The sequence below is a fragment of the Leuresthes tenuis genome, unplaced genomic scaffold (assembly GCF_036924035.1).
Source record: "Leuresthes tenuis unplaced genomic scaffold, fLeuTen1.0.hap1 SCAF_6, whole genome shotgun sequence".
NCBI lineage: Eukaryota > Metazoa > Chordata > Actinopteri > Atheriniformes > Atherinopsidae > Leuresthes > Leuresthes tenuis.
The window spans coordinates 28,127,078-28,139,863 of NW_027325360.1; the positions used below are offsets into that span (position 1 = coordinate 28,127,078).

The 12,786-nt window shown below is 37.9% G+C and overlaps 1 protein-coding gene across 1 annotated transcript; it reads left to right on the forward strand.

The window, feature by feature from the left end:
- The first annotated feature begins 755 nt into the window (after positions 1–755).
- LOC140309261 (electrogenic sodium bicarbonate cotransporter 4-like) lies at positions 756–12,786 on the forward strand. The gene is made up of 12 exons (XM_072387074.1): positions 756–883; positions 1,341–1,501; positions 3,196–3,348; positions 3,834–3,868; positions 5,036–5,080; positions 6,548–6,705; positions 6,803–6,890; positions 8,556–8,734; positions 8,994–9,122; positions 9,523–9,697; positions 11,304–11,437; positions 12,432–12,786. The coding sequence occupies exons 1-12, from the start codon at positions 804–806 to the stop codon at positions 12,784–12,786; spliced, it is 1,692 nt and encodes a 563-aa protein (XP_072243175.1). The 5' UTR covers positions 756–803.

Sequence of the window (12,786 nt, forward strand, 5' to 3'; positions counted from 1 at the left end):
ATTCATGTAATCTCAATTGTAATTTCACTTATTCTAAGAATACTGGAAAATATTGTAAAATTAAGGAAGAAAAACTGTGAAATTACAGATTTCTTTCTCCTTTGTTTTCCACTGTAACTTTAAGCAGAAAAATAAGTATTTTTTCTACTTTATTAATACAGGCACATTAAATGGTAAATGGACTTGTACTTGTATAGCGCTTTTCTAGTCTAGCTGACCACTTCACTACATGCCACATTCACCCCAATCACACGCATTCATACAGCACGTCTTAAGATTCATAACTACGTGCTTTTCTAATTATTCATACATACAGTCATACCCCCAATGATACACTGGGGGGGCAACGTGGGGTTCAGTGTCTTGCCCAAGGACGCTTCGACATGTAGCTCGGGGAACCACCGTAGGTAGGTCGAACCACCGACCTTCCGATTGGTGGGTGACTGCTCTTCCTCCTGAGCTACAGCCGCCTACATTAAACTGTAAATATGGGACTGTAGTGTTTGTGTAGTGTTCACAAAAAATCCCATGGTCATATTGCCTGAATATAAGGCTGGTTTCTTTTTCCAAATTAAACATTAAAACATTTTTGTTTTTTTGGATGATAAAAACAATTACAATCATACCTTTAATGTTTTAGGCATTTCTTACAACCCAAGGGTACTTTAAACCTGTGAAAAACCATAGTGGTATAGTGTTAATGTTGCATTAAATTTCAGAATATGTAAAAAGACTATTTTCACTCCCAAGCTGTGTCACCAGCAGCAGAGCGGCTACGCTACATCCTGAATGAAGAAGATGACATGCCCACACCAACGATCTTCACTGAGATGGACACCCTACAACGAGAAGGAGACGAGCTGGAATGGAAGGAGTCTGCCAGGTGCATGAACACATTTATAGCACACACATATGCAGTAACTCTGATACCAGATATGACATTAAGCATGAATTTCCACCTGCATTACTAATATCCCAAATATACTTTGATATTTATGAAAGAGATGCCATGTTTTCAGTTAAACTACAGCAGTGTAGAACAAACTGTCAATCAAAAGTCTGCCTCAAGCCAGTTCGCTCTCAGATTTAAATCAAACTTGGTAGAGCAAGAAGATTAAAGAAGCTGGAAGACCAAACTGACATAAACAGTTGTTTGAAACAACACACAAGCACCCTGTTAAAACCACCTTTATGTACTGTGCAGTGAAAACCTCCAGCAGAGTTGAAAAGCTCCAACTTATCTTAACAATTCAACAGTTTTGGGTAAATCCTGACCCCATTTTCAGCTTTCACAGTTATCCCTGACTGGGTTTGAATTTCTGTGTGTTTTGTGCCTGCAGGTGGGTGAAGTTTGAGGAGAAGGTGGAGGAGGGAGGAGAGAGATGGAGCAAACCCCACGTGTCCACGCTGTCCCTGCACAGTCTTTTTGAGCTCAGGACATGTCTCCAAACGGGAACGGTGCTATTGGATATGGAAGGCTATTCACTGCCTCAAATAGTCGGTGAGATGTGACTTTACTTTGATTGCACATCACATCTTTAGAATCAGCCAATCTGAGGTCAGATGTTGCTTTTAAGGCAATAAACTATGAGAGGATATTGTAAAAAAAAAATGCAAATAAATAGAAATCTTTAAATGATTTCTTTCATATTCATAATTGTCTCGTGTTTACAGAGAATTTTCTGGATTCTCTGAATCTTTTAATGGAATTATACATCACAGATGAAGAAATAACCAGATTTTGTGTCTAGATGTTTGTCTAGAGTTTGCAGTTTTCTACGTTTTCTAAGGGCTAAAATATGTACTTGCATCAGAGGTTTGCTAAAAGAAAATACAGATTGTGCTTTGGGAAATCATGTTAAACTTCTCAGATTTTACCATGAAATGGGTAATGACACACCTGCCTTATACAGCCTAAAATTATATAATTAAAGTTAGTTTTCCTTGTTGTGACAATGAAGAGTAATCAACTCCATTGGCTGCAGTTGTGTAGCTTTCCCTGCTGTAACACTTATTTAAGCTAGTTCCTGAAGTTTAGCTTAGAAATTAACAAAAAAGGGGGGAGGGGATTATTTTATAATCAAATCACATTGTTCTCTTATTTCTTTTTAAACATTAGTGTTGAATCTAGCTAGTTAATAAGCAGTTAGTAGGAACATTGTTTCTTGCTAGCTTTGCTAGCTCATCAACTGAACTTGTGTCAGTAAGGCATGTGCCACAGTAAGCTAAAACAGATTGTAAGATAACCTATTGAATCAATTGTACTACTTTAAAAATGCCTCGATACATAGCAGTCTCTTTCAATTTTCCCTGTTGTTGTGTATTGACGTTAACCCTTTTCTCCATACTACACCAAGCTACATATGCATTATTGTACTATGGTTTCCAGTGTGTACATTAATTCAGAAATCACTGGCAGCGTCGGCTCCATGTAGTATATGACAGATCTCACCTCCATTTTCCACTTAGTCAAGTCATTGGTGGGAACATTTTAGATTGCTTTCTTTGTCAGGAAATAAATAACTATAAACTTAATAGTGATAGATTATTTTTTAACATTTCATAGCATCAGTTTTGAATTTCTCTGAATTGCTCATGACTGAAATTTGTACTATTGCATATTGGACATGTTTGTCCTTTGTTAAATCTGTGTTACTATCCTTTTAATTCAATTGTCATGAGTTTCTGAAAGGGAAAGGTAGGAAGTTTTTATGTTTTATCAAACTGATGGACAGTCCCAGTTTTTATTTGTATGTGAGTCACAAGGACACTGATGCTCATAAGCTGCACCAGTAACAAAATCGAACAATTCATTTGTACTCCTTAACCCTACTTGTTCAGCATTTCAGATTGTTGTGTGTCAGTATCCCAAAGCCTATGCCATGTGCTCTGCACTGAGAATTATATCCGTACTACACACCTGTGGTGTGACTTGATATTTTGAGTTGGTTCTTCTAATTGTAAAAACTGGTGGTTTGATTTCTGATTTGATTGGGCAAGCAACTGAACCTAAAAAATGACTCGGGTATGCTCAGTTATGGGGGAATGTGTGTATAGAGAGAGAAAATTACTTCCAGTGGTCAGCAAGATTAGAATCTGTATATGAATGTAGCATATTTGTCACAGTTACATTATTACAAACAGGAAAGCTTTGATGGGAACACCAGATTGAAACATACTTGTGTTTGTTTACAGATGACATAATTGAGAGACAGATAGAGGAAGGCATGATATCTCCTGACCTCAGAGAGCAGATCAGTTTTGTGCTGCTGAGGAAGCATCGGCATCAGACCAAGAAGCCAATACACCGTTCACTGGCTGACATGGGCAAGTCCAGCTCCTCCTCCAGTGAGTTTTCCTTCCTGTATCATCATAAATAATCCAACCAAACAAAATGCCTTCTCAGATGATTAATGCCTGACCTGCATTTTAGATTAGAATAGAATAGATTAGAATAATTATCATATCAATTGTGAGATGTTGTTTCTTTCCTTTCTTTTAATTTCCATAATTAATAACACTACATATATTTCTTGGCAGCAATTATTATGATATGCCATCATAAGAAATAACGCTGATATAGAACAATTTCTTTTCTCTGTCAATGATTGGTACATTCTGGTCTGACATATCATTTGAATTTAATCATTTGCATCTTTGATATCCAGTATGCATATGTTTAACTCACTTGGTTAATGAGTGCACACTCTCTTGCAGTCAGCAGGGCTCACATCCTCCACAGGGGATGCATTAATGTTTGATGAGTTAATTACCATTGTTGCATTTCCACATCTCATCAGGGCAGAGCACACACAGCTCAATGAATCATGAAGCATCACCTCCAACCACTTTGCTCCTTTCTGTGTCTGTTTCTGGTTCCCTTACTTGTCAGATCGAAATGTAGCGTCTCGAGGTGGGGCTGGTCCGGGGCCAAGTCAAGGGCAATCGGCCAACTTTAACCGATCCACGGAGGACCTTCAAATGAAACAGCAGTCTGCTAACTATGGCCGCCTACGTGAGTGTGATTTGGCTCATGAAATGCATGATTGCTCTTTTTTGAAGGAATTTCATATTTAATTAGGTATTCTCGAACCTTTCCATTTTCAAGTCCAGGTGAGCTTAAAAGTCTTTGTAAAGGCACATAACACTTTCCAAGACTCACAGTAACATTTCACAGCATTTACTGAACCTAGTCAGTTACCTAATCACACAGATTTCTGAAAGCCATCTATTCATTACTCCAAAACATAAAATAAATCTATCTTTTTTTCTCATCACAGCATTTAGAAACTGTGGCTGATGAAGTATTAATGTTCATTGTCCTTTTGAGCGAAATAACATGTTGGAAGTGACAAATTCTGGAAAAGTATTTAGCAAGATTTAAACTTCAACAACTAAGGATGATAATTCTGTTGTTTCCAGATAACTTCAGCTAAGATAATGTACAGCAGCTTGCATCAGCAACATCAGTTTTTGTTTGTTTAAACATTTTTTTGGTTGATTTTCAAATTTCCATCTGGATGCTTTACACTCGTGCTGTTAATGTGAACATTGTGTAACACAACACTCCCAGTGTTGCTAAAGAAATGTCTCACAAAGCAGACTAAATTAATCCACTTATAACTTTTTCCTTTACCTTGCTCTCCCATTGTCATTCTTCTTTTGTTTTTTGAAACCACACGCATGTTTGAAAGGATAAATATAACACTTCATTGCCTCCAAGACCACCTGTTTAAGTCTATTTTAGTTCAGACATCCTATTGTAGTCAGGTGTGGTAATTATGCTTTTCATATCCTCCCTATTTACATATATGAGGGAGCAGAGGAGTAAAAACACCTAAGAATATGATATATGATCACATGATATAAGATATAAGAATATGATCACAGAACAGTCCACTGTGATCTTACTGAATGCTTACCTACAAAGTTACCACTAAAATGAAGCTGCAGATATCAACATCAGAGCTTAAATGAGCTGAAATACATACATGAGAAGTTTAAAGAACTCTTTTGCCTTCCAGGTCACGCTCAGAGTAGGAGTATGAATGATATTGCAGACACTCCCAGCACAGACCAGGTAAGTTATCACTGTGACTTTAAAGACAAGAAGCTCCTATAATATAATCATATAATGATCTTTCACATACTCGTACATTAGATGCTGATATATAACTAACTTTAAAAAAGAATTTTTTTTCTTTGACTTTATCCCTGAGCCTGTTTTTAATGGTTGAATTCATGTTCCTATCTTATATTCTGTAAGTATCTATTTATCAGGGTGGAAGCAATCTCTGTCGTGCATACTTATTTTCCACTTTTTTGCTTCCTATTATTGGAAAGATTACCAATCTCTTGTCTCGGTATGGCCATGCATTGTTTGGAATCGATGACTCTTTGAAGTGGTGAAAGCCTCTATCCTGAGCGTCATCAGTCTTTCGGTGCGATTGTTATCGAAGGTGACAGCAAGTGATAGAGGAAATATTCAAACCCATAACTCACTTATTAAAGCAGCCGATGCAGAAATGTGACATAAACCCGGTGACACATGCTCGGACTGTTGTAAGGACGTGCTGTTGTTGCAGGGTTTAGGCTGCTGAGCTTTGAAACAGACAGGTCAGGATTAAATGTCATTCACTGGGAGGACTAATGTATGAGAAAAATGAATGAGGATTTATTTCAAAGCGTGTGTGATGAGAGTTATTAAACGTATTTGTTAGAGCGGCTATAAGAATGAATACTGAATGTCCAGCTCCAATAACTCCAGCTATGAGCAGATGAAATTGATGTTTAAATTGTAGTTACAGACTTACATTAGGTCACATGCAACAATGCACAAGTGATAGTTTGTTACTTTGTGTATCTGTGCGCCACATTGTTTGTGCCAATATTGAGCCGGCACTGAGAGGAGCATGGATGTCATTGTGTGGTCCACGTGCTTTGCTCTCACATGTAGCCACAGATTCAGGCTGTGGATTATTGACAACGCTGTCCATTATTGAGTGTTATTATGCCTCTGTGCAAGTTGGCTTGCCATTGTTCTCTCAGTCACATCTGTGTCAGCTTTCATTTGTTTTGCCATCTCATTGTTGGTTCTTTAGGTTTTATTCTCATGAAATAACACAGGATGTTACCTATGATTTAATGATAGTCTCACAGACTGATCTGGTAGCTTTTAGACTGTTCAAAACGGATAATGAAAAATTAAACTTCCCTTGATATCTGTTTGGAGATCTGGTCACTGCAGCAGCAATAGTGACAGAAAAACATGTGTTTAGCTGTCGGTTTGTTATTTTTATTTTATTTTTGTTGTTTTTTCCCCCCACAGGATGGCCCAAAAAAGTGACATATTTAACATTTTTGTTCTGTTTTATTGATGCTGTGTCACATATATCACACATGTGATATCACACAAAAACTAGTTTTTGTTTAATTTAAAAACACATCACATGTGTCCGGAAATATAATAAATCATTAAATATAGATTAGAAATACTGAAGCCAAAATGTCTCACCATTTTCTCACTCTCCCTATTTTTTCTCTGTAGCTGAAAAATAAATTCATGAAGAAGATTCCCAGAGATGCAGAGGCATCTAATGTCTTAGTGGGTGAAGTGGATTTCCTCAACAAACCCTTTGTAGCCTTTGTCCGTCTGGCCCAAGCTACAACACTCGGAGGTCTGACAGAGGTGCCTGTTCCTACCAGGTAGAAGCATCTGCACAGTCTCGCACGTCTTCGGCTTAATCCAACAACCGACATCAGCAATCTCATTACACATAACATTTACTTCACCACTCTACAGATTCCTGTTTGTTCTCTTGGGACCTCAAGGAAAAGCCAAGTCGTATAATGAGATCGGCCGAGCCATAGCAACGCTAATGGTGGATGATGTAAGCGACGTTGTGTGTTTAAAAGGCCTCCATGACTTAGATTTTTTTGTTGGATGGCATAATGTTAACACTGAAATTATCAGGAAACCTGCAAATGAAACAAATCTACGTTACTTGTGTCATTCATACTTTAGCATGACACTCCATTCAGGGACCTTTGATTGTGCTTAAATGATGTCTGGAAATCCTGCATGGTTGACTAATGGCATTGTAATGAATGTTATTGTCTTTCTTTATGCAAGTTTCAGTTGTTTTTATACAAAAACTGCTTAGCTCAGAGTCAATAGGGCTATTTTAACATCAGTATCAGGCAGAAATGTCTGCTTTTTTGTGTTTTTGGGAAACTTTATTATGTTCAGGCAAATAAATGTCATGTTCGCCACTCACAAATCAACTCTGACCAAAAGTCTGTAGTTTTTAAATAAGTTAACAAATATCATGATCTGATATGTTAATAGCAATTAAAAAGTCAACAGCCTGTTTTCATATTGTCACGCACAATTTACAGTGTCACTAAATTTTACTCTGCTTATATTCAAATCAAGCAGGGTTTTTTTTCTTTAAAATCTTTTCCACAGAAGAGGCATGTCTCCACATCAGTCAGACCGAAATATCTGGAAAATATGAAAATCTTCCTACAATAACTGTATTCCTGATATCATTGTCGTTATTATGTATTATTCTTTTTATTTACACTTCAACATAAGTTATTCTAATATATAATGCGTTGCTCGTCTTGGCCTCTCCACTGTTATTTTTGCAGGATATTATGGCTATATCTCCTTCTTTTGTCACTTGCCAGGTTTCCATTTCTACTTTTAATTCACAGTTTGAAAGGTTATCTGGAAAAGGTAAAGGAACTTATCACAAATTTAAATGCTTATACTCTTGCATGAGGTGGCTTTCACCTATTTCACAAAGAGACTTCATAATTATTAGTGGAAGAATGACACTTTGAGAATTGCATCTAACTCTGTAAATATTTCAATCATGTGGGTCACCACCCTATTCTGATACTCCTTAAACTCATTTTATTTACAAGCCTCCTCCCAGATATGATGTGTTATCACAGTTATTCCCAGAGATTAAATATAGTCTTGAAGAAGAGCTCTGTCTCTGTCCATTTTCCTGTTGTGGATCTCCACCCCAGCTGTTGCTCTCCTCCTGGTCTGCTTATGACTAGGACAACTACCTCACCCTCTGGTGAGGATCAGTCAGTGGAAACTTCGATGATTAACATTTCTTTTTTGTGGCTTTGCATTTCGTATGAATGGAAACCTGGAAAGGGACTCGGGGCTGTCTACATAATGCTCCTTAACCTACCTCCTGGAGAATGAGTTCTACTTTTACTCAGAATGTACAAAACTACTAATTTGATAACTTGTCACCAATGCATTAGGAGCTTCTTTGATAACATGCTGATATGGGTTCATACCAACAGCTTCCAAAGTCAGTGAGTGTCCTGCAGACCAAAATCAAGTTAGGTTCTTTGTGTTGTGGTTGCAAAGAGAAAATCAATGAAAGAAAGCAAAGGTGCTTGTGGGAAAACATTTTTCTTCACCCCTCTGCAGAGATCTGCTACTTTCCATTGTGAACGTTGTTGTTTGTTTCACAACGATATAAGTTGTGAAATCCTCACTGTTTATCTTTCTCTCCCCCTCTCAGCTCTTCAGCGATGTAGCCTACAAGGCCAGAGATAGGGAGGACCTCATTGCCGGCATAGATGAGTTTTTGGATGAAGTTATTGTACTTCCACCGGGAGAATGGGATCCCAAAATCCGCATTGAGCCACCCAAGAAAGTCCCCTCAGCTGACAAAAGGTTGCCATTTCTCTTATCACCTCAGTAATCAACATAAAGCTCACAGAGCTGTTGTAGCACAAAAAGGAATAAGGTCTACGATGATTATAATGGCTTACTAAAGCCACTTTGTTTTGTCAAAGATGTAAACATAGCAGCAAAATGAATAGTGTCTGGAATTGAAGATAGAGATAAAGATTAATGGTGGGTGAAATCTTGGCTCCATGTCAGCACTGATCAAGGTCTGCAAGGATGAAAAGCCTATTATTTACTCTCAATGGTTGTGTGTGTATGTGATCTGTAGGAAGTCAGTGTTTTCCTTAAATGAGCTGGGACAGATGAATGGAACAGCTGGAGGAGGAGGACGTCTCTCTGATGACGAGGAGATGCCAGCTCAGCATGAACTTGGAGAGGAACTGGCTTTCACTGGACGGTAGGTAGTTAACAACACATGGATCAAACACAAGCATATGGACAGGTTATCAGAGTATTCTTTGTTAACATTTCCAAATGTATCCTACTGCACAAAAATTCACTCCCTTATTTATTTGTGGTTACAAATAGAGTGTTTGTCTGCCAGTTTCAACTTGGAAAATGTACAAAACGTTTGTTTACTACACGTTGAATTTAGTATGTGCTTTCTGTTAGTTCACTCAGATTGATTTATGGAGTTCTATCTGAATATGTTTGCTGAGATATCACTTTAACTTTAAAGAGAATGACAAACTGAAAAACTCTCCTGCTTTAGATGATGTAATGTGCCATGATGAGGAGTGTGTGTAGCATCCTTACCACCGTGTATGTGTGTGTGAATGTTTGTTGCTGTACAATAGCTTCTGTGGCGGTCTGTACCTGGACTTAAAGCGGAAATTGCCATGGCTGCCGAGTGATTTCTACGAGGGGTTCCACATTCAGTCTATCTCTGCTGTGCTCTTCATCTACTTGGGCTGCATCACCAACGCCATCACCTTTGGTGGCCTCCTTGGAGACGCTACTGACAACTACCAGGTAATACAGAGCCTGTGCAGACACCATTGAAGTTGAACTCACATAAGAGTGATGGGAAAATGTACATAAGCAGAAATAAACATCAAATAAATAACTGTTTATTTCTACTATAAAGTAACACCTATTCGATGGTCAGATACTCTGAGATGGGTGTGACATCACAGAGGGCCCAAGTTTAGCTTGTTTTAACTTCAGTGCGAAGCACAAGGACGGCACACCCGACCTTCTGCACCCAGTGCGGCACAATACAAATCCAATTTCATATTGAACACGAATGGGTGCAGAAGTGGAGCGCAACGCCCAAGGCATCCTGTGTGAAAGCCCCTTTAACCTGCTTTCTCTGTTAAGGAAATTACAAATAACAAGCATGAACGTAGCCATTTAAAGTTTTTGAGTCACTTGTCCAGCTCCTATTCTACTCCTGTGAATGAAGGCTCTCTATATCAAAGAGTTGCAGTTCTTAAACCTTTCTTCCAGTACAGATATGAATACCTTCAAATCATAGTGAAGAATTCCCACTAAAAGTCAACATTAATTATGTAAAAATACCATGAAGATGTTTTGGTAAACAGCTAAATGCCAAATTGTGTCAGAGTTGAAATACTTCCACTCTAAAGAGTGTGTAAACTAGTCTATTTTTTATATGTACTTCCAACAGACAGAATTTTATTCTGGTCTTCAGGCTATTTTTTAAATTTTACGCCATGACACAACATTTTATGTTTAACTAGACAAGGAGGTCTTTAATAGTGAACCAAACCTATCAACTTCTGTCAGCATAGGAAAAACAAGTATAATCTGTCATAAAAAGTCTAGTTTGATAAACTCTACACAGCTAGTTTGTCATAACAGTAAAACTGCTTTTCACTATATAGTCTAGTTTGTCCAGAATCAGCATACAGTCTTTATGTTTTTAGAAAATGCATCATAATTAATATTATTTAATATATTCTAATTCTCAGTCCCTTAGCAATGAGATTAATGTTTGGATTACATACTCCTTGGTAACAACTGTCCTAACAAGCAATGAACCAGGGAGTCAGGAAGTGAAGATGGTTTCTCACACACTTCAGTTTGTGAATGCCCAGACAGGTTCTGCTCTTAGTTAACACCAATATCACTTTTAAGAGGTAATAAAACCTGATGCCTGAGTGGTCCCTGTTGTACCTCTGCTCCCGCCAGGATTTATTTCGCCACACTGATCAACACTGCCACCTGTGGAAAACTGTGGGTACAACACAAGAACTAACCATCAAATACGGACCTAATGAATATGTGCCTGCATTTTTAGAATAGTAAAACACATCAAATCAGGGCTTGTGTTGTGCATTGGTTGCTGTGTATGAACTCAAACACAATCAACCATACATTTGGATGCAATAATACAGTCATGTTTTAGTCCTGTGCCACTAAATCGCTTCCCTCCTTGTGTTCCCTTTGGAATACAAAAAACTGACTCTTTGAATGTCTAATGCTGGATTCAATAACTTAATGAAAAACACAACTCAGTTCTACCTCAGCTCTCCAGGCAAACTCGGTTTGGGCTCATACCCACGTTTTCCTTTAATAATCTTTTCTCTCTGCCACCTCTTCCTTCTTTCAATAGGGCGTGATGGAGAGTTTCCTGGGTACAGCCTTGGCTGGTACTGTCTTCTGTCTCTTTAGTGGTCAGCCCCTCATCATCCTCAGCTCCACTGGACCCATCCTTATCTTTGAAAAGCTCCTGTTTGAATTCAGCAAGTGAGAGTCTTAGACTTATATTACTTATGGAGACTACAGTGGAGTACTGTGGACATCCTCCTCTGGAGTAAAATCTATTTTTTGACCCAAAAACATTATCTTTTTTTAATCATATCTTCATGATTTCACACATTTCTACCAACAAAGACCCAAACTACCAGACAAGTTTAGACTCCCTAATATGAGTAGAACAAATTGAGGTATTTACTGTTAATCACTTGTACTTAATTTATTTACAGCCTTCAACAGAAGTCCCTGACCAAACATTATCTAACACTGTTACTGGCACTTTAAATATCTTAGGACAAGTCAAGTGAATAGATGTCATGTAACAGATCATTTTGAGATTGTGTTATAAAATAGAAGTTTTCTCGATAAAGTTACATTTATAACAGGAAAAAAAGGAATACCAGGCTTTGAATTCCAGTTCTCTATTTATTAATGTGGTGGGAATATTAATCAATATCCTTAATACTTGCGAGATAAATAGAAAATACGGATACTAAATAATATATCTAATGTTTATGGTTAAAGGAGGATGGTTGATGATATGTTTGATAAGAAGAGAGGAATAAAAGTCCTTATGAAGTAGTTTTCAGTTGAACTCTGAACACTTCCCTTAACATTTTCTCATATGTACCCGTGTTTTTTATCCTTCAGCATTTGCAAATATTATAGTTTTATCACAAACATCATAAAACACTGATTGCTGTGTTTTACACTAGTCCTGGATAAGACTGTTGTCATTTGTCTGTATTGTATTTTAATCTTTGATGATTATATGAATATCACATACATTTAAGATGCTTGTCGAGTGACTAATGACATGAAATAGCTATTCTTTTATCAAAACTACAAAGTGAGATCTCTGGTCAAATGGGAGTCTTTAATTTCCAAAAAAATTCTTAACTCATTGTTATTTTCACTTGGTTAATACTGATAATTCTCTACACTTGTGCATTCACTGTGTTTCTCTAACCTCTCACTTCCAAAGGAACAATGGGATAGATTACATGGAGCTGCGTCTGTGGATCGGCATCCACTCCTGCCTGCAGTGTTTAATCCTTGTGGCTTCAGATGCCAGTTACATCATCAAATACATGACACGGTTCACGGAGGAGGGCTTCTCCAGTCTCATCTCCTTCATCTTCATTTCTGATGCCATTAAGAAGATGGTGGGATCTTTCAAATATTACCCCATCAACACTGACTTCAAGCCCGACTATGTCACTGCCTATAAGTGCGAGTGCCTGGCCCCAGACCCGAGTGAGTTCACCCCTTGGCTCAGGGAGATGGGGGTGGTTATTCACAAGGAGACAGTGTGGCACTTTTTGGGCTCATTAGGCTAA

Coding starts and splice junctions, on each gene's coding strand:
- LOC140309261 (XM_072387074.1), top strand. CDS start 804: ATGCCCACACCAACGATCTTCACTGAGATGGACACCCTACAACGAGAA. Junction 884..1,340: donor GAATGGAAGGAGTCTGCCAG/GTGCATGAACAC, acceptor TTGTGCCTGCAG/GTGGGTGAAGTTTGAGGAGA. Junction 6,706..6,802: donor GAGGTGCCTGTTCCTACCAG/GTAGAAGCATCT, acceptor ACCACTCTACAG/ATTCCTGTTTGTTCTCTTGG.